The sequence below is a fragment of the Anguilla rostrata genome, chromosome 3 (genome assembly GCF_018555375.3).
Source record: "Anguilla rostrata isolate EN2019 chromosome 3, ASM1855537v3, whole genome shotgun sequence".
Lineage (NCBI taxonomy): Eukaryota > Metazoa > Chordata > Actinopteri > Anguilliformes > Anguillidae > Anguilla > Anguilla rostrata.
Window position 1 is genome coordinate 22,028,026 of NC_057935.1, and position 24,980 is coordinate 22,053,005.

The following is a 24,980-nucleotide window of genomic DNA, read 5'->3' on the forward strand; positions in this document are numbered from 1 at the left end:
GAGAATTGTATCGATTCCCTGTCTGATATTTTGAATTCTACATGCTGTTTCTGAGTGATGAGGGTGTGAAATTTTCTGAAAGAATCAATGAGACTGCACTGCTGGCATGACAGATGTTTATTTTGTTTCTTTAGGCCCCTTGTGAAGCCTGGACTGTGGGTACCGCTTCCCCCAGGCTTCACTCTCTCTTCTCAGCAGCCTCCAGCACTGCTGCTGCACTCTCCCTGGCCTCCTGCAGCAGATCAGAGGCCCTCTGTCGAGTCTACAAGGGAAACAAAACCACAGGCCCTCTTTAAAATACTGCCCTTGTATTTCTATCGTATTCTATTTGGAACCAAGATATACGCTAATATACTTTTTTCAAAATAAAAAAATACTGTAAATATACTGTGACTGATACAGCATTAGTAGTGTTGTATTGTTTACATGTGGTTTTCCCTGCTCAGAAAATAATGAGTTTTTAAGTGAAGTTCAAATGCGGAGTATTTGGGAAATAATTGCGGTCTCCTAAGGAATTGATAGCACACATCACTTACAGTTGTCTTGAAAGATTCGTCTGTGATGTCTTTCAGGTTGATCAGAACATTGTAGTAAGCACCGAACACTGCTGTTTCCAAAGCCTTAGCTGCTACCTGAACATAACAGATGACAATAGAATTGTGATCAGTCCCCATTTCCAAAGATGAGTGACTCACTCTGCTGCAATCAGCTCTGTTTTCATCCCATCAATTATAATTTTGTGGGAGTCATGAAGAATCTTGCCTCCTACAATGATAAACAATGATTTAATTGAAGCAGTGGGTGATTTAAAACAAGCATCTCTGATTTAAAACTCACTGCTGCTGTGAGTGTTAAGTCACCTGAACACCTGAAGATTGTTTGTGTAAAACTACTGCATTTTACTCCGGTGACAATGCTTATCCTGCAGCTAGTAACTGTGTGTGAAACATGCTTAGAAATGCATTTTAAATGTCTTTTACCTGGACGTCAGACTTGCAGGCAATGTTTCCGTAGAGCACCATCTCCTTCACACAAGGCCACAGCAGGTTGACTCTCTCGGCGAGGGACAGGGGCACACCCACTGCTTCCATCAGACCGTCCTGCATGGCTGCCTCCCTCCTGCGCGGGAAGGGTTAAAGGCACAGATTGGAATTTTTGACTCACCTGCGATGTTGTTGATTTATAGAGAACATTTTCACAGCAGTCCAACCCTGGACTCATACCAGACATGCAGTCCCAAAACCACTTGAACATACTCCACAGTGCACCTTTAACTAACATAATCCCTCATCTGTCTTTAATCATGATTTTGAGCCGTTATTTCATAATGCTGAAGTCAAATCACAGCTGAATATTTTATTGTATGGCAAAGTATAATTCTGCTGCTTTGTACAACTACAGCATATTGTACAATTGACAAGAAAATGTTCTCTGTTGATAGATAACATCATGTAATATGACTAGATATCAATACTTCTGAACTATCCCATTAAGAGGCCCCCTTTGATTGTTTAGATATATTCAGCAGTTGTAAATCCTCATAATGATCTGGAAACTGGGTTCTCTAAGAACCTCACTGTGTATGAGGTACAGTTGTGCCCTTTTCCTGGCAGGTTCATCACAGCTCGGTTTGTTTTAAACTCATTAATTATTGCCCTAATAGTGGATGGTATTTTCAAACATTGTTTTTTTTTTTTTAAAAATAGTCGTTGCCTAATATATGAAGGCAACAACCTTTTGTCTCATTTCATTTGGGTGTTCTTTGACCTTTCTGGTGGATGACTAAAGGAATTATTTATACCACAGTGAAACAGGAAGTTTGATCACTTAAATGTTCCTAAAGACTCAGGTGAACTTTCCACACAGCCATCCATGCATCCGTGATCTAACCTTATTCAGGCCTGTGTAGGGGCTGGAATTTATCCCAGCATGCATTGAGGGAGAGGCAGGAATACACCCTGGACAGGTTGCCAATCCATCGCAGGGCACATGCACCATTCACTCACTTACTCATTCCTAGGGGTAATTTAGGCTCTCCAATTAGCCTAGCTTGCATATCTTTAGACTGTGGAAGGCAACTGGAGTACCCGGAGGAAACTCGCTCAAACACAGGGAGAACATACAAACATAGAAAGGCCCCAGCCGGGATTCAAACCTCCGTTTACCTCTGTATCTCGTCCGTTGTGTTTTTTGGCATTTTGAGGGCGGCCTGAAAAAAAAGAAAGGTCAGAGTCTGAAAATATTATTGTTGGGGAATTCCTGTTTCTATTTTATTTATTCAGACCTGACATTCAAAGAGGAGAAACATTTGGGGCGTGGCTCCTACAGAGAGAGAGTTAAAGACGCTCACGCTTTCCAGGGGATAAGCAAACAAACCTGTTGCCTAGGGAAGTAAAACAGGCAGGATGAACTTGTTTCTGTGCTGCTGTTTCACACACATTCATGTCATGACAGAATTCCCTCCTCTGAGTGACAGTAAATATCAACTGTACTGTACTCCACACTTCGGCATAACTGACTTTCAGTCAAACGTGCACAAACACGCACACACACATTCCATTCCAGCGTCACACCTCGGTGTTGATTACTCCAATGAACTTGAGAGGAGAAAACAGCTGGAATTCCTAATTTGGAAATTTGCATAAGAGAACACCAACAAAAGCACCAGTCTAATTTAAAATAATACACTTGGCTAGTCCAATACCTTAATCAAAAATGCTACTGGCTCAGTGCGAGCAAACCACATACTCAAAAATCAACCTAAGGCTCAAAAAACATGAAAGGCGAATTACGCTTTTTGGCAGTCCTTCTTCAGGTTCAATTCTCCAGTCTAATTTGCCAACTTTTTTACCGCCATACAGAGAGGGAGACCTCCATATAAACACCACAATGCTGTTGATGGACTTTGCTCTTTGGGTTTAACCTTAAGTGCAAGCCATTGCATAGGAGGAGAATAATCTTAGGCTTTCCCAAAATGTGATAGTATTGCAGCGCAATAACATAAACATTTGCTGACCACATGCTGCCATTTTCCTCTCTTTAGGCCAGTACAAGGGGTTCATTATGAATGTCTGACAGTCTAACAATTTAATCACTGTGCAATGGCATTGTAATAGGGTATGGTGCATAAAGAGAAGATTGCTCTTGTGTTCTGCATGTAGAGTGAGCTGCCTGGCTATCTCCCTGCTCACCATGTAGCCGTTGAAGGCCCTGGAGTCGGCGTCCACCATCTGCAGCAGCTCGTTGATGGCCTGGTGGAAGGGTGGGATGAGCCTCCTCATGACGCTGTCCAGGCTCTCAAACTGCTTCTTCCCATAGGTCATCTGTCCCACCATACACCCCAGCGCTGCCCCCTAGAGGAGGCGTGAAGCACAGAAACGTCAGAGAGACACAGACTCGTGACCACGTTTCCCACAATGCTTCAGAGATTTAGCGGGTCTCCAGGTGTAACAGCACTGATCTCCACAGAGAAAACAGAAAGCAGTACCGTGAACTACAACCTCTAAAATTCCAAATATCAGCCAAATTCTTTCTTTCGACACTTTCAATTCACATTTGTTCACCAAAAGAATTACAGAGTTTAATCAGAATGCACTTAATCAGTGTTATTCCATTATAAAAAAGTTAAAGGAAAGTGTCCATCTATATTATGCTTTCAACAGCACCGAGGGGGAAATTGATTGTGCACGTGGTTCCCCAAACTAAACATGCTTCCTAGGGTTTTAACTTGAAGTAAACTACAGATACTTTTATCCTCAGGAAAGGTCCTTGGAGAGTTATGAGGACGGTGATCAGTGTGCTAAGGACGGAGTGTAGCACAGTGGGTAAGGAACTGGGCTTGTAACCAAAAGGTCGCAGGTTCGATTCCCGGGTAGGACATGGCCGTTGTACCCTTGAGCAAGGTACTTAACCGAAATTGCTTCAGTATATATCCAGCTGTATAAATGGATACAATGTAAAAAGTTGTGTAAGTCGCTCTGGATAAGAGCGTCTCGCTAAATGCCTGTAATGTAATGTAATGTAATACTTGAAAAGAGGCTTGGATCAGTACCAGTGCAGCGACCAATGCAGAGACTGATCCACCGCCTGGTGCAGGTGTTCTGGCCCCTACGCTGCGGACAAACTGCTGTACTGATAAGGAGACCAGCTGCCGGTCCTCTTTTGAACTGTCTGAGACCATATACCTGCAAAACAGACCAATCACTCACACATGCACTTACAACTCTGACTAATCACCCATACCATGTGCCTGCAAAACTTACCAATCACCCACACCCTGTGTTCAGCTTCTTTAAGCTAGTTAAGGAATTGGGTTTGTAACCAGAACATTAACAGGGTTATTCTATGGTGGATTTGTGATACTGTACCCTCGAGAAATGATTTTGTATCAGTATGAACGGACAATATGCTAAAAGGCTATGCCAGATGACTCACTCGATTATTCTCTCCTTAGGAATGAACGGTCCCAGGGAATCTAATCCTAACTTGCTGATCACCTGAGAAAGACAGAGAGACCATACCAGGGAATACATTAATCTCTGGTCTATTAAATGTGGCTGTGAGCAGTGACTGACGGATGAGTGGTTCTAGGGTTAATGCATGAGCAGTGATTAGAGGTTGAGTGATTCTAGTGTTATTTTGAAAACAGAGATTGACATATGAACAGTTCTAGTGTTAATGAGTGAGCAGAGATTGATATATGAACAGTTCTAGTGTTAATGAGTGAGCAGTGAATGACAGATGAGTGGTTCTAGTGTTAATTTGTAAGCAGTGATTGATGGTTGAACAGTTCTGCTGTTAATGTGTTATCAGTGCAAGATTGATGAGCAGCTCATGCATTAATGCATGAGCAGTGATTGACGAATGTGTGGCTCTTGTGTTAACACCTGAGCACTGGATGACAGATAAGCAGTTGCAGTGTTAATACGGGAGCTTTACTGACGCATAAGTGCTCACCAGCCGCACTTTGTGCTCCTCTTCCAGCACAAACAGCTGGTCCCTCTGTATGTAGAAATCTGCGCAGTCCAGCATGGCTTTCAGTGGGACCAGGCCCACAATTTGGGACCCCACCACAGGCAGGTTCAGGTCCTGTGCAGCACGGCCAGACGTCAGCACCCAATCACAAGCCCAGAATGATGACTCCACCCCTCTCCCGACATGGCTTCTGACTGTGACTCCACCTCCTCACCTTGGCATCTTTGCAGACCTCCTCGAAGACTGTGTGGACGGGTGTCAGCTCAAAGTCCAGAATGTTGGTGGAGACCTGAGCCAGATTCGCCTCCTCCAGGTACCAGCCCATCCCCTGCACCTTCTTTAGGAGTCCTGGCTGAGACACAAAGACTCATGACAGTAACTCACATTGAGGAGCAGCAAAAGACTCTTTAGTCTCAGGAAGTAATCACACAGTATCAGAAGGGGAGAGCGTTTACCGGAGATCAGGTCATTAATTTTGACCTATTTTTATTCAGGGTTATTTTCTCATCTGACAATTTGGAATGAGCAGCCATAGTTAGCACTAGCATGTCAAGGTTTTATACCAGACCCTGAGGTGCTGAAAACACCAGCCAAGCAGGCTGAGCCACTAACCAGCCTACTGTTAAGAATGAATAAGTTACTCTGTAAACTTATGGTCCAGATTCAACCTAACCACAATGCATTTTTAATAATACATTTTCACACAACTCTAATTTTTCAAAATATTTACTCAGGATTCATGTTTGTTCCTCTGTGAGGATGAACCGTGGCTGGGTGGTTGGAGTTATCTAGAATACACAACGGCACAGCAAACACAGGCCATGTGAATGACAGAGAGGACAGGGAGTCACAGGACCTGGAGGGAGTAAAGGTGATCACACTGCTCATATGTCCACAAGCTAACTCTGTTCCCGTTTGCTTTGTTTCTGAACCAGATTATTATTGGCCTGTGTACATGACGTTTTGCTTAAAAAAGGTTTGGGTTCAGCATATGCTGAAATAAATTAACCATTACTGAAATATGTTTTAGATCAGTGCATGCTGAAATATATTTTATATCAGTATTACTGAAATGTTTTAGATCAGGACATACTGTTTCAGATCAGCAACATGCTGGAATATGTTTTAGATCAGTGCATGTTGAAATGTTTTAGATCAGTACTTTCTGAAATTTGCTTTAGATCAGTACTTTCTGAAATGTGCTTTATATCAGTGTATGCTGAAATATGAGTTAGATCAGTGCTTGCTGAAAAAAGTTTTAGATCAGTGCATGCTGAAATGTGCTTTAGATCAGTGCATGCTGAAGTATGTTTTAGATCAGTGCATGCTGAAGTATGTTTTAGATCAGTGCATGCTGGCCTACCTGGTTCTTGCCCCTGCCCTGCTCTCGTATGTCCAGGGCGATCCGGTGGGCCTGCTCCTTGGTGCTCAGGAGGTTGATGTTGTATGCGATCAGGAACTTCCGCGCACCAGCCGCTGTGGCCCCCCAGGAGGGCACGAACACGGGGGGGCCGTAATCGGGGGCCCATTCTGGCTTTTTCAGCTGCAGACACGTGAAGGCATGAACCACAGAGCTGCAGACATGCGGAGGCATGAACCACAGAGCTGCAGACACGCGGAGGCATGAACCACAGAGCTGCAGACACGCGGAGGCATGAACCACAGAGCTGCAGACACGCGGAGGCATGAACCACAGAGCTGCAGACACGCGGAGGCATGAACCACAGAGCTGCAGACACGCAAAGGCATGAACCACAGAGCTGCAGACACGCGGAGGCATGAACCACAGAGCTGCAGACACGCGGAGGCATGAACCACAGAGCTGCAGACACGCGGAGGCATGAACCACAGAGCTGCAGACACGCGGAGGCATGAACCACAGAGCCGCAGACACGCGAAGGCATGAGAACCACAGAGCTGCAGAGACCTCTTCTCCACTCATCTCACCGAAGAACACACAGGTTCTAAAGGTTCTTCATTTTACAGGCTAATTAGAGCAGCATTCTGTGGTTCACGAGTAAAGGGCAAGGATTCACTGCTGAGTTTTTTTAATGAAGCTAAATTAAAACATTTCTAATCACACAAATGAAACTCTTCTGTTCTTCCACCTCGGCTAACAGGCAACGTGTACAGCGCTGTGCAAGACTTTGAACCCATTATTTAAAGACGTAAAGATGTGGACTGTTTTTCAGATCTTTGAAACATTTCTCTGGGATGCGGTGGAACGCTCGTACAGGTTCACATCGTAACGTAAACACCGTTGTTACCGAGTAAATTCTGGGCTCACCTTCTCTGCCAGAGCTTCGTACTCTCCCTCTCGCACAGAGGGCAGCGACCTCCTCTTCTCCGTGCGAGCGGCCTCGCCGTACAGATACACTGTCGACACACATCTCATGACACGCCAGTAATTTGAGACATCAAGGTCTCAAGTAGGGTTTGTTCTGCATTCACTCAATGTTTGATCGTTTTCTCGTTCTCTCATTCATCATTTCCAGTTGCATATCATACATGAGCATATCCAAAGCAGGGCCCCGTTTCATGTACGTCACTTAATTTAAGGCGTACCACATCAAAAGATCTCGCTAATTATATTTGTATATATTTTTGCATTGGGTTGTAGATCACATATCAATTATGTAAATATTACCATTGTGAAACCCCCTTGGAAATGATGAAATTTACTATCGACTGCATAAAAACTTTCTTTAATAGTACTCCCCTTGCATGAACAGGATATCTGAACACACACTGAAGGTCTACACCAGTGGTGTCAAACTCGTTGCCATGGAGGGCCGTGTGTATGCAGGTTTTCATTCCAGCCTCAGATCTTGATTATATAATTAGTTAAATTATTTGATGAATTAGGGATGCAGGTTTGTGCACAATGGTGACCCGACGTCTATGGTGACCCGCATTGTCTAAATAAAAATTTTCTTATATCCTGTGCTTCAATGCAGTTAAACGCATATGGCTGAATGAGTAATTGGACTCAATTAAGGCAGCATTAATTGGTTGGAATGAAAACCTGCATACACACGGCCCTCCATGGCAACGAGTTTGACACCACTGGTCTACACTTTCCTGATTGCTTGGCATTGCTGTAAAGCAGGGGTGGCCAACCCTGGTCCTGGGGAGCCGCAGGGTCTGCTGGTTTTTGTTTTCACCTCAAATACAACAACCGCTTAGACAAAAGAAACCAGGTGAGGTGAGTTAACTGTGCAATCAACTGCTTCAATTGATCAATTAAGTGTCGAGTGAAAACAAAAAGCAGCAGACCCTGCGGCTCTCCAGGACCTGGGTTAGCCACCCCTGCTGTAAAGGTAGGGCCACCAGTTTGTCTCCACCATGTGACCAGCAGGAATTTAAACTTATATTTCAATGGTTACCCTGCAGGGATCACCATAGGCACTCCAATGGCATAGTCAAGTGACTAATCGTACAAGTGAGTTTCTAATTGAGACATTAAAAAAAAAAAATTTAATTGATCTACCATGGGTCGAGTCAGGAAGTGAGCATGGATGGAAGTTTAAATGGTACGCAAACATGTCATTGAGACAGTGGTCCTCACTCCTGGTCCTGGAGAGCCGGAGCTTCTGCTGGCTTTCCTTGTCACTTGCGTAGCACAGCAATTAATCAGTTAAAGCAGCTGATTGTACGGTTCAACTCAGGTCAGCTGGTTTCTTGGGTCTGAATTAGAATTAAAAAGAAAAAATCAACCATATAAAGCAGGAGTGGCCAATCTTTTTCGAAAAGGGCAGGTGTATGTGCAAGCTTTTGTTTTAGCCCAGCACTGAGACATCGGATTCTACTTAAGTCTTGATTGAAGACCATGATTAGTTAATTAGTTGACGTGTGAATTCATTTTTTTCTTATACTTGTTTGCATAAGTTAACTTGCATAACTACTCTCATTTTTAATCAGGGCATTTCCCAGTGCTTCTAACAAAACGTATCATGTCCCTGTACAACACTTAAAATTACTGCAGTATGTCTACAGTAACAAGTAATCAAACTGAATTTAACAGGTGTCACTAGTAAACATTGCTGTCAAGCATCATCTGTACTTTATTAGTGCCAATTACTTTTAATTACTTTTGTCAATTTAGATTATTGAGGTGGTACAAATGGGATAACTGTTTGAGAAGGGGCTTGAGAAAGAGGCTAACTGGTGGGGGACTGAAGTATCATATGAGAAAGCAAGGGGAGACAAACCGGGGGCCATACTTACAGGCTATGCTCATGTTATCCAGTGAAATGAAGCTTAAAATGATGATTTAGCAGGTTTGATCTTAAGACTCTTTTGCCTCAGTAAACCTAACTAAACTGTGAGCTCACTTTGTGACACAGAAAATCCTGGGATAATTCCAAAATGTCAACAAACTAATTGGGTTACCCACAATTACCCGCATATATGAAAAAAAGCCTGGTTCTCATTTGCACCCAAGAAATACACCTGTGCAGTTCACTAGAAGCTTTGAATAACCGAACTGAAGACACCATGACTGTCTCACCGGGCACATTCAGAATGTCAGACAGCCGCTCAGCGAAGAGGTTGGCGCAGGTCACACACTCCTCCATGGTGACATTCTGGACGGGGATAAAGGGGCACACATCCAGGGCACCCATCCGTGGGTGCTCTCCTAAAGGTGCAAATAGAGAGGGTTTGTGTCAGGGGTACCCAATCCACACAGACATCTGAAAATGACTATAGAAACACACACAAAGGGGGAGGGGTTCATTCTGTATCAATCTCCCTTAATCCCTCTGTTTGTTTCATTACATTACATTACAGGCATTTGGCAGACGCTCTTATCCAGAGCGACGTACAACAAAGTGTATAACCATAACCAAGAACAAGTATGACGAAAACCCTAGAGAGAAGTACCGGTCCAAGTGCAGGGAACAACCGCATAGTTCAACTTGGACCCTGAAGGTTAAACTGATTAACACTAAACAACGAGAACGGCAACAACGCAGTCTATGGAAAAAATACAAGCAGTAGTTAAGACAGTTAATGCACCTAAGTCACCAACGAAACAGCTGCCTAGTTACAACCCTAAGCTTACAGTCATTTACAGGGGGGTAAGGAGGGATGGGGAGAGGTGCAGCCTGAAGAGGTGAGTCTTCAGTCGTCGTTTGAAATGGGTCAGTGTCTCAGCTGTTCTGACCTCCACAGGAAGGTCATTCCACCATTGTGGGGCCAGAACAGACAGGAGACGTGTTCTGGAAGTGCAGGTGCGAAGAGGGGGAGGTGCTAGGCGTCCTGAGGTAACAGAACAGAGGGATCTGGCTGGCATGTAGGGTTTGAATATCTTGTGGAGGTATGCTGGGGCTGATCCCTTGACTGCCTGGTATGCTAGGACCAATGTTTTAAATTTGATGCGAGCTATAACGGGCAGCCAGTGGAGGGTAGTGAGCAGGGGAGTGACGTGGGAGTGTCTGGGGAGGTTGAAGACCAGACGAGCCGCAGCATTCTGAATGAGCTGCAGGGGTCTGGTGGCAGATGCCGGTAGTCCAGCCAGAAGAGAGTTGCAGTAGTCCAGGCGGGATAGAACCATTGTTGGACCAGGAGTTTCATAACACATGTCTACACCATGCATTCTAGTTCACACAGCCCATCCTCTGGCTTCTAACAAGGGCTAATGTCTGTGTATTCCTTTCCACCTGCCATAGAAGCCTTTGCTCGTGTGAAAGGGGGTCCAATTAAATACCTGGGGGGTGGCATAAATGTGTTGTGTGGTCATACTGTATGATGGGGATCTCAAAAGAGTGTGTGGTCATGTGATGGGGATCTCACCTGAATGTGTGGTCATGTGATGGGGGTCTCACCTGAATGTGTGGTCATGTGATGGGGCCCTCACCTGAGTGTGTGGTCATGTGGTGGGGCCCTCACCTGAATGTGTGGTCATGTGATGGGGGTCTCACCTGAATGTGTGGTCATGTGATGGGGCTCTCACCTGAATGTGTGGTCATGTGATGGGGCTCTCACCTGAATGTGTGGTCATGTCGATGAGGTTGAAAGCGGTGCGGGCGGCGCTAAGCGCTCCCTCCACTACGGCCTGTGGCGAGCCCACAAAGGTGTAGACGGTGCGGTTAGTGGACGCCCCGGGATCCACATCCAGCAGATTACACCCGTCTGTCCTAGAGACGGCGTCAGCGATGGCATCTATCACCTGCACAGACATTCTTCAGTAATACTGCTGATACACAAACCCTTTACACATGACTGCACTGCTCAATGGAGAACATTTACATTCAGTGGGATTTACAAGGCTTCAGGTCAGTTGAGTTGTGCTGTTTTAGTCTAATCTCTACTGATAGGAACATACAGTGCCATGAAAAAGTATTTGCCTCATCCTGATTTTCTCTATTATTATATTTGTCACACGGAATGACTTCAGATCTTTAGACAAAAGGAGCCATGAATTTTTCTCTGCACTAGCAAATTCTGAAGAAGAATGTCCAGTCATGTGTCCTTGAGCTGAAGCTGAAATGTAATTAGATTATGCAGAAAAACAATGATACAAACTCAGAAGTAAGTCAACATCTGAATGGCTGAAAAAAAGGTTTTGGAGTGGCCTAGTCAAGTCCAGACTTGAACCTAAAAGTGATGCTGTGGCAGGACCTCAAACGGCCAGTTCATTCTCGAAAACCTGCAAATTTGTCTGATATAAAGCAACTCTGCAAGGATATTTCCACCACAGTGATGTGAAAGACTAATATCAAATTATAGGAAGCATTTGGTTGCAGTTAAAGGTTGCTGCTAAAGGTGGTGCAACCAGTTAACTTTAAGGGGGCAATTACGTTTTCACATGAGTGATATGGGTGTCTGATAACATTTTTTCATTCAATTAATGAAATAATAATTTAAAAAAAAAAAAAGAGTTTTCTGTTCACTCACTTTCCCTTTATACTACATTTTTCCTAAACAGCTTAAACCATTCAGTGCAACAAATATGCAAAAATTGAGGAAATCAGTGCAAATACCTTCTCACGGCACTGTTTGGAAGCATAATGTCTTCATTTGGTTTCACATTTGGTAATCATTGCCCTTTTACATTACATTACATTACATTACAGGCATTTAGCAGACGCTCTTATCCAGAGCGACGTACAACAAGTGCATTAGTTCAAGGTGCAGAGGTGCAAAAGAAACACACTAGAGTGAAGTAAGGATCGTAGTGCCAGAAGTGACCACATAGATCAGGACTCCAACCCTGTATAGTAACCTGTTAGCCTGATAAATCAGCCTGTGCTACCGCTAGCGTCCCACTAGCACGCACAAAACAACACACCAGCAGCGTGGAACCCCTCTGCCCGAACGGGGGCCTCGTACCTCTTTTTTCCGTCCCTCTGAGAAGTTGGGAACGCATTCCACCAGCTTGGCCATGTTCCGCGGGAACTGGAGTCCACCCCAGAGCGAGCGAGCGAGCGAGCTGAAAAGTGAAAGGCGCTCCGCTAACGCGACGCTGTGCATTTAAATGCGCCAGTTCCCGGCGCGCGCTGGCAGAATGATTAACCCCCCCTCCCGCTTCTCTGTAAAGTAGGTCACCTGGAGGGGCCTTCCCTTCGTCTGCTTATTAACTAAAACAGAACCGAGCCTTCCCCAGACATGCAGGCTGCAGTCCTGCAGACTGGTTTAGCAAGGCTGCGGATCCAATCAGGAGCTGAATTGGAGGGGGGGGGAGGGGGAAACCAGTCTCACCACTGCTCAATCCGCCCAGGTGCTGGATTCCCTGGCAACATCAATTAAACAAGCTGTCAGCCGTTAGCTGTCAGCTGTCGGAGCCAACTGTGGCTCCTGCAGAAACATGGTGAAAATAGGGAATGCGCAAGCTGGAAAAACATTATCTCTGTGAATTTCTCATCAAAGAGATAACGGCCAGAGCATGAGGGGGATTCAGTCAAAGACAGTTTCAGAAGAACACCTACTGACATAATGAGCAGAGACCTGTGAATGACCTCTGAATGACCTCTGAAATTACCCACAATCCACCAATTCCAAAACTTGTGTGGGGCGTCAGCCATGACCCCCCTCCCCCCTCAACTCTGCAGCAGCTACCTTGTCATTCTCAGTCTACTTGCTTATGACTTTAACGAATATTAACTGGTGTGCTAGACTTTGAACTGCTGGTATCCAGCCACACACACTGACACAATGCTTAATTTAAAATGGGCTGTACTGCAGTCCAGTACGGTTCTCCCTGGTGGGGTCACCTAAAATCAAATACAGTCCCAAAACCAAATACAGATTTACCTGAACAAGGTTAATTAGTAATCAATGAATGGGACAGACTGAGGGGTGGGGGTGGGGTCACAAGGGATTTCAGTCCACTTTCGGAAGATGGAGCAAGCCCATTGGTTCAGAGAACCTCCCCCTCGGTTATGTTGACCTTCTGTAGTGATAGCACAGACATGCTGTAATCTCATCTACGGACCAACAACACAGCTCAAAAACACTACACATGCATGAGAAAAGTCGTAAATCAGGGCTTCCTCACGTAAATAAGAAAAGGTCTAAATCAGGGGTTCCCCACCCTGGTTCTGGGGTACCCTTGTGCACATTCATTTTTGTCCCAAACTCATTTATAATCCCTAAAACATAAAGAGCTCTTGATTGTGTTTAATTAAACAGTATAATGTCTAATGATGATTTACCTTGTAAGGCCAGAAGATGATGTGAGCCAAAATGATTTTTTTTTAAACGTATTTTAATTAGACACATCCATTCTCAGACAACTAATGCTTTGCATAAAATGATTCCACTTGGAAGGCCTTAAATTTTTTCCAAGATTAACTGACAGACCTATAGCTAAAATCAGCGGGGTCGTCTATCCTGAAAATGTGGACACATGGTTACTGAAGCTAAACCATTTGTGGAAAAAGAAGAGTTGAAACACAAAGCAAATGAGAAAACCCAACATTGTTTCAGTCTGTTTTAGCATAATGCAATTGCGACAGATTTCAAAAACTTGTACAATAATGGTTAGGCAGAGGTGGACAATCCAGGTTCATAAAGTAAAAGTTCATCCCAGGATTTTGTTCCAGTCACCTGGATTTGCTAATGAGCACCATTCTTCAACCAGGAGGTAGAGCTAAATCAGCTGGCTGAGTTCAGGGGTGGATGAAATACATGGCAGGACTTTTACTTTCTGACCCCTGGATTGTCCACCTCTGTGGTTAGGATAATGCATACAAAACACACATTTTATTTTGCATTATTAAAATGTAGTCATGACAAATCAGTGATTCTAGGATATTTTACAAACACCAACATTTTTAGGCCACTTGTTCTGTTTGCTCAGCAGTTAAAAAGTCTATGCGAGATTTAACATTATTAAGCAATATTTTCGAAGGCACGTGTGAGCGGCACATCAGCTGCACTAATGCAGCCCAGCATGCATTTCTGCTGCATGTCATGTGACCTGCTGCTACAGCGCTGCTGACGCCGCTGCCCACACAACGTCCCGCTTGTGTTTCATTTTATTTTAACGGCGGTTGGGCTGATGGTCTGTTCACTCCAGCGTGGCCTGTTAAAGATATGACAACTGGAGCATGGTTCCATGCAGACACTGAGCACTGAAAACAGGGCTTGTTTTCCCATGCCCCGCCCACACGTCAGCTCCACCCTCCCGAACCCAGGCGCGCTGTGGTGCGTGTCCTTGGCTTGGCTCAACTGCAGCACACGCTACCTGTCGCACGCAGTCAGGGCGGGGCAGTGGAAATATTGGCAGACAAAAAGGTACGTCCCCTACTCTACGAGTCCAGTGACAGAGGTCAGTTCTGGTGACCCCTGACCTCTCAGAGCTTTTCAGCAAGGGGACTGGAGGGGAACAGGCGGGAGAAGCGCCCCAGGGTCCAGATGGGGAAGACGTTCCGGTAAGAGGTGTAGCTGATGGCGCAGCTCTTGTTGAACACGCCCGGGATGTTCTCCTACAGGTGAGGGAAGCCATATTGGATGAACATGTCAGCAGGGGGACAGCAGTGTCACGAGGAGGAAAAGAACCGGTCTGGCACCGAAGGGTGGAATCTCACCTGGGGCCAGTCTCCATTGGGCAGCTGCCTGTCGATCAGAACCTGGATCCCCTTCTCTATGACCTCGACATCTGGATACCTGACAAAAGAAGAACACAAAAACAAAGGCAGTGAGGACAAAGGCTGGGCTGGGTGCCACAAAGACAGTCACATGACTACAGAGAGTGAATCTTCCTTTCCTTGCTCAGATCACCTGAACAAATCTGGCTCTTCTCCAACTGACCCTGTGCTAGCTCTCCATTCGCTTCAAATGGAGACTGAGAGTCTTTCACAGTGTGTACGCTCGCATAAAAATATGAGAGAGACGATAAGAGAAAGGAACCACTTAAAAGTCATTTGAAAGTCATCAACTATATTTTTTACACGGTGTGAAACTCCAGTAGAATCATGCATTACACAGAATGCATCATTTTGGAATCACAATTACAATATTGCCAAACAACAGCTCTACGATGTACTGCAATACATTTTTCTTCTAGCATCGCCCCTCTGAGGAGGACATTGGTAAGAGCAAAGTGCTACTCCACCTTTCTCGCCCAAAGTGCACACGCCGAATTCCTACAGATTTGTTCTCTCTTAAAAACATGAGGCTTTGGCTGCTCTGGCCTTCATCAGATGAACAGCGGTGAAGCCGAATCATTGTGTTTTTGATGACGGGGTGGAACGAGGAGAACTGGAGGCTCTGGCTGCGGCTACCTGGCGGCCATCAGCCCCAGCAGGGCCCAGCAGGTGTTGTGGATCTGGGACCCGTCGCTCTGGACGTAGCGTCGCTGCTCGCAGGACTCAAAGTCCTCCCCCCAGCCCCCGTCCTCCATCTGCCTGGACAGGAGGAACGCGCAGGCGCGCTGCACCTCCTGGCACGCCTCCCTAGGGGGGGGCGAGAAGCTTCATTAGTCGGCTTTCTTCGGCAAGCCCACTCTTGATATCTTTCATGTTTTTTTATTATCTGCACTTTCCGCCCAATTTTTCTACCTCTAACTAGTCCTACAGTTTTTGCACTACATTCAAACTTTTTACACCAAAAATGACCGGCTAGTTCCAGACATTGTTGCTTGTATTCAGATTTCTGAAATATTTAAAACTTTTTGAAATATTCAACTTTTTGTGAGCAATTTCTACCCATAGGAAAGCATTGTAGAATGTTCAGATCCAGCAAAGCAAGCCCACACAATTCCTTCAGGAATTGTAACCTTTCTAGTTAACCCTAATATCAGCTCCAAAAGCTTTATTAACACTCATATCATTTCCAGAACCTTTATGTCAGTTCCAAAAACTTCATTAACCCTTATGCCAGCACCAGAAGCTTTATTAACTGTTATGTCAGCTGCAGAAGATTTATTAACATTTATGTCAGCACCACAAGCTGTATTAACCGTTATGCCACCTCGAGAAGCTTTGTGAACCCTTACGGCCTCAGCAGAAGATTTATTAACCCTTATGTCACCTTGTGAGACTTCATTAACCCTTATGTGAGCTCCAGAAACTTTATTAACCCTAATGTCATCTCCAGTTGCTTCAGTAATCCTATTGGTTCAGTACCTGTTCTGGAAGGTGTGGCCCATACATGCAAATGCCTCCAGTCCAAACCACACCCCGTAGGTGAAGCACACTCCCCAGGACCTGAAAGGTGGGAACATTTAATTATCCATCCAGTTTATGACTGGTGAAAAGAGGCAAAACTACACTGCAAAAAAAAGAGCCAGAGCCTACCCTTCCCATGATCCATCAGGACGCTGCACCTTCCTGCAATACTCCAACCCGTCCCTCAGAGTGGATCTGACACATACAAGCAGATTCAGGAGAAACATCTGACCGGCGTCATATCACCACAAAGGCCTAAATCCACATAATACACACAGGAAATGGCTACATGACTTCTGAACTTTACTATAGATACAGAAGTATCTATACCACTGATATGGGATCACTAGCAATGCGTGTTTATCACACGTGGTGTGGACAGTGTTTATACCTGATCTCCTGTGGCCGGTGATCTGGGAACACCTGGTGGAAGTGTTTGAGTGCCTGCATCACGGCTGAAGTGCACTCCACATACGTGTAATCTATCATGATGTCACCTGAAAAACAAGAAAGGTCCTCAGTGGACCTGCTACCCTTTTAAAAGGGTGGCATCTGTCCTTAGGACATCTGGTCTCCAAGGAGCGGGGCGGGGCGGGGCAGGGCGGGGCGGACTCACCAAACACCTCAGAGGGGTTGAGGAGCTCCAGGAGACGCCCCCCACGCTTGGTTTCGTACGTGGCGAACCCGCCGTCAGGGTTTCTCATGCTCAGCAGCTGGAACAGAGACAGCGACAGACAGCCACAGTCTCAACAGAGAGCCACAGTCTGAGGACAGTTTACGCAGGAACACAGCCATGGAGACACAGTCTGAACGCAGGGATTGGCTGGCTCAGTTTGAGGGGGCGCTGGTAAAGCCTGGCGTGTTGACCAGCTGAATCCATATAACATAGTGTTGATTCTCACCACGTTGACGGCGTCATAGAGGCGCTCTGGGGGAATGTGCTGAGCGATGAAGGGACACTGCTCCTGCAGCAGCATCACCGACTTCAGCCCCTCCGCCGTGCAGTCCGCTACAATCCAGCCACAGTCCCGCGTGCTGAAGGGGAACCCACCCTGACACGCGCACACACACACAGACACACACACACACAGACGCACACACACACACACACACACACACACACACACACACACACACACACATACACACACACCCCACACACACACACACACACACAGACACACACACACACACACACACACACACCACACACACCACACACACACACACAACCACACACACACACACACACACACACACACACACAGACGCACACACCACACACACACACACACACACACACCACGCACACACACACACACACACACACAACACACACACAGACGCCACACACACACACACACACACGACACACACAGACGCAACACACACACACACCACACACAACACACACACACACGACCACACACACACACGCACCACACACCCACACACACACACACAACGACACACACACACACACAGACGCACACACACACACACACACACACACACCACACGCACACACACCACACAGACACACACAGACGCAACACACACACACACACGACGCACACACACACACACAGACGCACACACACACACACACACACACGACCACACACAGACGCACACACACACACACACAGACGCACACCACACACACACACGCACACACACACAACAGCCACACACACACACGACCACACACACACACCACACACACACGCACACACACACACAACACACAGCACACACACACACAACAGCACACACACACCACACAAGCACACACACCACACACACAGACGCACACACACACACACACAACGCACACACACACACACACACACACACACACACACAACACACACACACGACACACACACACACACACACAAGCAACACACACACACACACACAACACACACACACACACACACACACACACACACGACACACACACACACACACACACACACACAACACAACACACAACACACACACACACACAGACGCCACACACACACACACAGCACACGCACACCACACACACACACACAGGCGCACACACACACACACACACAGACGCACACACACACACACAGACGCACACACACACACGCACACACATGCACACACACACACACACAAATGAACGTGCACGTACATAAACATACACACACACACGAACATGCACACACACGCACACAAATGTGATCCTCAGATAATAATCATTGCATCATTACCCACTGTATTAATCTTTTGTTTGACTTGCATTTGATGCAAATCCCACTGTGTATACCTTGTTCATTTGTCTGTAGTATTTCTGGTATTCTGGTGGATTATCTGGTATCTAAAACATAAACAAGATATGAAAGAGAATTAGTCAGATACTATATAGCTGACAACACGATACAACAATAACCAAAATGAAAACTCCGGTCCTGGGGGCCAATCTACATGCTGGTTTTTGCTCCAACCAGTTACCTTCATCTCAGTGTTCACTAAACTGTCTGTGGCTGTAACTGGCTCTTACAGAAATGTCACATCAAGACAGTATTGAGCCATTCAAATAATGAAGAGCAGAAGTTAGCACAAAATCCTGAAACAGATTTTACCCCTGATGTACAGCCTGAATGTTAATCAGACTTGTCTGAGGCACTCACCTGTGTGAGGGTGAAGAACTGGTGGGCATGTCTGAGGCACTCACCTGTGTGAGGGTGAAGAACTGGTGGGCGTGTCTGAGACACTCACCTGTGTGAGGGTAAAGAACTGGTGGGCGTGTCTGAGACACTCACCTGTGTGAGGGTGAAGAACTGGTGGGCGTGTCTGAGGCACTCACCTGTGTGAGGGTGAAGAACTGGTGGGCGTGTCTGAGGCACTCACCTGTGTGAGGGTGAAGAACTGGTGGGCGTGTCTGAGGCACTCACCTGTGTGAGGGTGAAGAACTGGTGGGCGTGTCTGAGACACTCACCTGTGTGAGGGTGAAGAACTGGGCGTGTCGAGCCTCACTGTGTGAGGTAAGAACTGGTGGCGTGTCTGAGGCACTCACCTGTGTGAGGTGAAGAACTGTGGGCGTGTCTGAGACACTCACCTGTGTGAGGTGAAGAACTGTGGGCGTGTCTGAGACTCACCTGAGAGACTGGTGAGCAGCTGAGGCAATCAACGTTTCAACAAACGCATCCGCTAAACATGAATAAAACCAGTATGAACGCACATTAAAGCACCTGACTGGTGCTCAGCTGTAATGAGCCTTACCTCCAGGTAGGCCTGGACAGCAAACGCTGTGTCCCAGAGCTGGGACCCGTTGGTGCCCTGTCAGGTGAGAAGCGGGCAGGTTAGAGATGAGCTGTGTCACAAGCTCCAGGAAAAAGGCACTTCAGCCCAGCCCACTTTCAGCCCAACTCACCTGCATCTTCATCCCATCGAGTCCTAGCCTGGAAAAAGGATGGGAGTTTTTGCCATTTAATCCACAAAATGAGAGACAATCTGTTTTTCTGCATGTTCAGTGCTAGTGTTGCAGACAGCAAAAGAAACCAGTGTATTTTTTTCTGATATGAGCTCACTAACTGAAACCACAAGACTGCTTTGTCGTGGGAGTTCATAGGCACGCTGTAGCAGAGGCTCATGGGTAATGTATGCAGCGCACTACGGGCCTCGCTCACCACAGGTAGTCTGGGATCCTGGACACGTGCTCCTGGAAGGCTGGGGACGTGGGTCCATCCACGTGCCAGCGCACCAGCATGTTAATGGTCTTGGAGATCTGTGGATGGAGGTGGTGGGGGGGAGGGGAGTCAGACCTCATGCTCAGTCACTCTGGAGCTGCAGTAAAGCCCTGACCACATATGTAAAGGATGACTAGGCGGCAGTGTAGTATAATGGCTAAGGAGTTGTTCTTGGAGTTGGAACCTACAGGTTTGATTCCCCAGTAGGACACTGCTGTTGTACCCTTGAGCAAGGTACTTAACCTGCATTGCTCCAGTATATATCCAACTGTATAACTGGATACAATGTAAGTCGCTCTGGATAAGAGCGTGTGCAAAATTCCTGTAAACTAAACTAATGACTGTAATTATTAACATAACCATAAATTTGACTACGAATGCTGAACTTTTTCTTCAGTGAGAGAAAGTTATGTTGTCACAGAATGTCATCGGTCATTGTTCATGCCGGGTTTCTGCACCAGTATGTCAGCAGTATTGCATTGACCCCTTTATTAAAGCATCACTGTGAAAACGCTCTCCGTTAGCTCGGGGGGTTGCCACACTCACAGGGCCGATGCTGATGCACTTGGTGAAGCGGTCGTCGGCCTTGATGTGGTCGTACAGCTCCTTCACCGCTCTCCCTCGCAGGCCCGTGCTGTGGTGAGCCTCGTACACGTTCATTATCACTGCGGAAAACCACGCAACACGGCGCGGGGTTACGGTCTGTGGACGGCGCGCTCTGAAACGCACAGGTCCGAAACGGCGAGCCCTTACGGTAAGCGACGGACAGCAGCGTGCTGTGGGGCGTGTACAAGTCGCAGGCGGCCACGTGGTTCCTCTGCGCGGGCCAGTCGATGGTGGAGTAGTCCTGGACGTACAGCTCCTGCAAACACACACTGGTCAGCTGCTGAAGGTAAGCACGCTCTGCTGCCATCTGGTGGACGGACCGTTCTACTGCACCTGTCTGAGGCTGAGCACGATGGGGTCCTCCTGAGCTCGGAGTCTCACGGCGTAGCAGTAGCTCATGGGCAGGTACACCTGCCGGCAGTGACACCACAGGGTGGAGGGGTGCGCCGGGAACCAGGTGGGGAACAACCTGAGACGCACACACAGGACAGCACTGTGCTTTAACCAGCGAACTGCACCACAAAGCAGGATATTTCCACAGTAACAAAATTCCATGTGGACACTGAAGTTGGAATTGAGCACAAACCATTGATTGGTTTGTACAGGGTCTAGGTCAGACCGTGACAGAACAAAGACTAAGAGAAGTGAGTGGGGAATGGGTAATGGAAATGATACTGCAGACCAATGACTAACTCCAATCCTTCTCTGCCTGTCCAATACTAACTGAAGCCTGGCTAGTCCTGGAAGGTTTGCTAGGTATGGGGCGGCTTTAAATTCTGTGCTTCAGGACACTTAATCTGCAGGCTGAGACCAAGAGTCAGAATAGCATAGCCCCAGCAGAGATTTAAAATACAACCCAGCGTCATCTTCAAAAATAATAAAGAAGAAATAACTAAATAGTGTCCCTGTGTAGGGATTAGTAACCCAGCCGGCATCACAATACGGCGAGCAGAGGGGTGAAAGTGAGCCAAGGTTGAATTGCACGAAACAGAGTCAAATACACAAAATCCGCTGCAGACCAACTAGTACACCAAACGCAAGAATCGAACAGAGTCAAACAGAAGGAGTCAATGGTCAAACACGCAATCCAACCTGCAAACAAACCAGAAGAGATAGACAAGAATAGGAAGTAAAAGAAAATGAGCTGTCACTTGAAATCAGTGCTGCCTTGTGCGTTAAAAAAAAAAACGTGAAAATGAATCAATCCATTTCCTTGATCCACAGGGACAGACTTACCACATCTCTGGGAGGAGAGTGTTCATTCCTTCCCAGCTGTACACATTAAGGACAGCCAACCAGAATTTACCCCAGGAAGGGATGCCAACAGCGCCCCCTGCAGGAAACAGCAGCAGAAATGTCCTTTCACATTTTAACAGTTAAGAAGTGTTAGGTCTTTAAGTAAAAAACAAAAAAACAAATTGACCCCTGACCTTTTTCGTGCAGGTTGTTTCTGGCTCGCACCATATCTGGATCATCAGGCCCAACTCCCAGAATCCTTAGTGTCGTGTAGCTCAGTGCCGTGCCAAAAACTGTAGACTTGTCCTCAATGTGCCTGAGAACACCACCGACAGTAAAGTGGTTATTACTTGCAGCATTCCAAATACTACACATTCACCTAATAAGTGAAAATGAATTGGGTTTGTTGGGCATACTGCATGTCATTAAACACAAAGGGATCCATAATCCAAATTTCCCTCAAACAGCTGAAATCTTCAACTGCCTGCCCAGAAGCGCACACACATGCCCTCTTTAAATTAGTTGTGCAGGTCCATTGATGTAGGGATGAGAGAGATACTGTGTAGGTGTGAGTGTGTGGATGGGGGGGGGGAGGGGGGGTCCATACTTACAGACCCCAGCCCCCATCAGGCAGCTGCACTGAGCGCAGGTAGCGAACCATCTCCTTCTTCCAGGCCTCAGGTAGAGGGATACTGGCAACATGGCAGGTGATCAGGAGACCTTTACGGTAGAATACACAGGAGGAACAAATCAGGTTAATACACACACACACACACACGCACACACACACACACACACTCAAAAATCACATGCACACAAACACAAATTGTGTTCACAGCATACATGCATGGCTATCTGTAAGTGAATAAACTGGCCTGCTTGAACACATCTCCTCTGTAAAAACATGTGCAGAGGAGGCCTGTTACACTTCAATACAAGCAGTCTTCATTTTCCTGGTTTTCATGAATTCTCTGCACTTGACAATTCTCTGCAGAAATCTGCATGTTGCGATTACTCTCTGCCAGTGAGCTGCTCCCAACTCCATCCTGCTGTTAAACTCTTGCACACATGATGTCCCGTACCGGGCAGCAGGAAGAGAGGTCCTCCGTAATCCCCGGCCCAGTGCCCGTCCTCGGCCTGCAGGAGGCGGTAGAACTCCATGCCCTTCAGTGCAGCCTCTGGGGCGGTGTGTGCAGGGGGGGTGTCCGATAAAAACCCACTCTGCAGAGGTCAAGAGGTCACCATGACTTACAGAGACGGGAAGCAGCTGAGGACAGTCTGTATGGCCATAGACTGTATGCAGCCTGTAACAACTTCAACTGCCCCGTTAACATGTGCTGAGAGACTCAATATACTGTGACACTGAGAACAAATATTCCCATGACCACTGCAGTCCATGGAACGGACCAGAATGGGACAATGCTACTCTCCACAAGATGAGAACTGGCTTTAGCTTCCTTGAAAGCGAAGTACAAAATGACCACATCTGAAACAGTGGTTTAAAACATTGAAAGTCACTGAAATACATTGTAAGTCATCCTCACAAACCACCCATCCACCCTTAAAATGCAGAAAGACTGCGGACACAGGGCAGAACTGTTTTTCTAAAGGGTAGAATGAAGGCAGGAGCCGTACCGTGTCCAGGCCCAGAGAGTGGGCCTCCAGCATGGACTGCTCCCGGGCAGAGTCCTGCTCCTCCAGGTAGCGCCAGGTCTGCCTGCCCTCCTCATTCTGCAGCCTCCAGCGATGGAGGTCTGTAGCAGGCTCCGTCTTATAGGGCCCCCCTCGTCTCCGCAAACACCTGGACACAATGAGCGTTTGCATGTGTGAGTGAGTGCGGGAGTGAGAGGAGGAGGAGGAGAAGGAGGGAGAGAGTGGGAAAGATTCTTTAGCTCTCACGGTGGCCAGTGCGAATGAAGTCAGCACACTGCGATTACTGCTCCAAGGAAAACAGTAGTCACCACACAGAAATCAGCGAATGCGCGGTGGCTCATTATTTGGATATTAATTTTACACAACTCTTGGAGACATTTGACATAATCATTCATTTAATCATCAGTGTTTTTCCGAGGTAGTCACTGTAAGAAATAAGACGCGGAAAATTCATATATTCACACGCAAAATATGTCCGCCTGCATACGACACACTAAAATCCCCTGTTCTACATTCGTCGCTGAACTTTTAAGAAACGGTTTTAAGTGGCACTTGAGCGAACTTGTAATATTACGTTTTTAATTCATGGATCAAAAATTTTGCAGCAACATATTTAAAATACAGAACTGTGTATTCCTGTACAGTAATGTGGAGTTTATAGTTTGTTGCATTATGTTGTTTAAAGACTGTCATCATATACCGAAATAAAAGTCACAGTAGGTCTGATTTCATTTTGCATTTAATAAATTTAAATGAACTTACGTTCCTTCCGTCATCATACCGTCTTCGTAGGAAATATTTCCTATGAACTACTACAATGAACCGAGTCTTTAATTTGTTGCCGTAGTAGCGCGGCGGTCCGCCCTTTTCACACCGTTATCGGGAAATGAAGTTCAAATTCATACACATTGAGTTTTCAAACGTTCGCTTGTCTGTGGAGAAAACTACAATTCCCATACAGTCAAGCGATGCCTTCCGAGCAGACAAAAAACATATGGAGACATGAGCAGAGGAAACGCCGTCCAATCAGGGGTTAGAGGGGCGGTAAAGGGGTGGAGCGATCATTCTTGTGCGCCTATCAGATACTTTAATACTGCTGGTCGACGATTTCAGAGACCTTATGATAATTAGAACTTTTCGGCAAGATGTTGGTTAATCATCAATAAAT

At 46.4% G+C, this 24,980-nt stretch overlaps 2 protein-coding genes across 3 annotated transcripts; both read right to left on the bottom strand.

Moving 5' to 3' along the window:
- Window positions 1–99: 99 nt before the first annotated feature.
- On the bottom strand, window positions 100–12,630 carry ftcd (formimidoyltransferase cyclodeaminase). Of its 2 annotated transcripts, XM_064326774.1 has the most exons (14): window positions 12,310–12,630; window positions 10,963–11,146; window positions 9,485–9,613; window positions 7,262–7,350; window positions 6,338–6,517; window positions 5,189–5,326; window positions 4,957–5,088; window positions 4,435–4,496; window positions 4,052–4,184; window positions 3,192–3,353; window positions 2,166–2,209; window positions 981–1,119; window positions 537–632; window positions 100–262 (listed from the first exon to the last, which is right to left on the bottom strand). In XM_064326774.1, exons 1-14 carry the CDS (start codon window positions 12,448–12,450, stop codon window positions 179–181), a joined length of 1,713 nt encoding a protein of 570 aa, XP_064182844.1. In that variant the 5' UTR covers window positions 12,451–12,630; the 3' UTR covers window positions 100–178. The 2 variants fall into 2 exon arrangements, with proteins under 2 accessions (XP_064182844.1, XP_064182845.1); XM_064326775.1 differs by lacking the exons at window positions 10,963–11,146; window positions 12,310–12,630 and adding an exon at window positions 10,771–10,801.
- Window positions 12,631–13,770: 1,140 nt separating this feature from the next.
- lss (lanosterol synthase (2,3-oxidosqualene-lanosterol cyclase)) lies at window positions 13,771–24,708 on the bottom strand. The gene is made up of 23 exons (XM_064325237.1): window positions 24,575–24,708; window positions 23,795–23,960; window positions 23,242–23,380; window positions 22,771–22,879; window positions 22,354–22,475; window positions 22,160–22,256; window positions 21,257–21,392; window positions 21,071–21,179; window positions 20,864–20,982; window positions 20,258–20,355; window positions 20,002–20,029; window positions 19,851–19,907; window positions 19,727–19,745; window positions 19,391–19,434; window positions 18,895–18,945; window positions 17,492–17,641; window positions 17,206–17,302; window positions 16,981–17,086; window positions 16,719–16,784; window positions 16,548–16,628; window positions 15,705–15,875; window positions 15,009–15,087; window positions 13,771–14,906 (listed from the first exon to the last, which is right to left on the bottom strand). The coding sequence occupies exons 1-23, from the start codon at window positions 24,589–24,591 to the stop codon at window positions 14,775–14,777; spliced, it is 2,193 nt and encodes a 730-aa protein (XP_064181307.1). The 5' UTR covers window positions 24,592–24,708; the 3' UTR covers window positions 13,771–14,774.
- Between the last annotated feature and the right edge of the window lie 272 nt (window positions 24,709–24,980).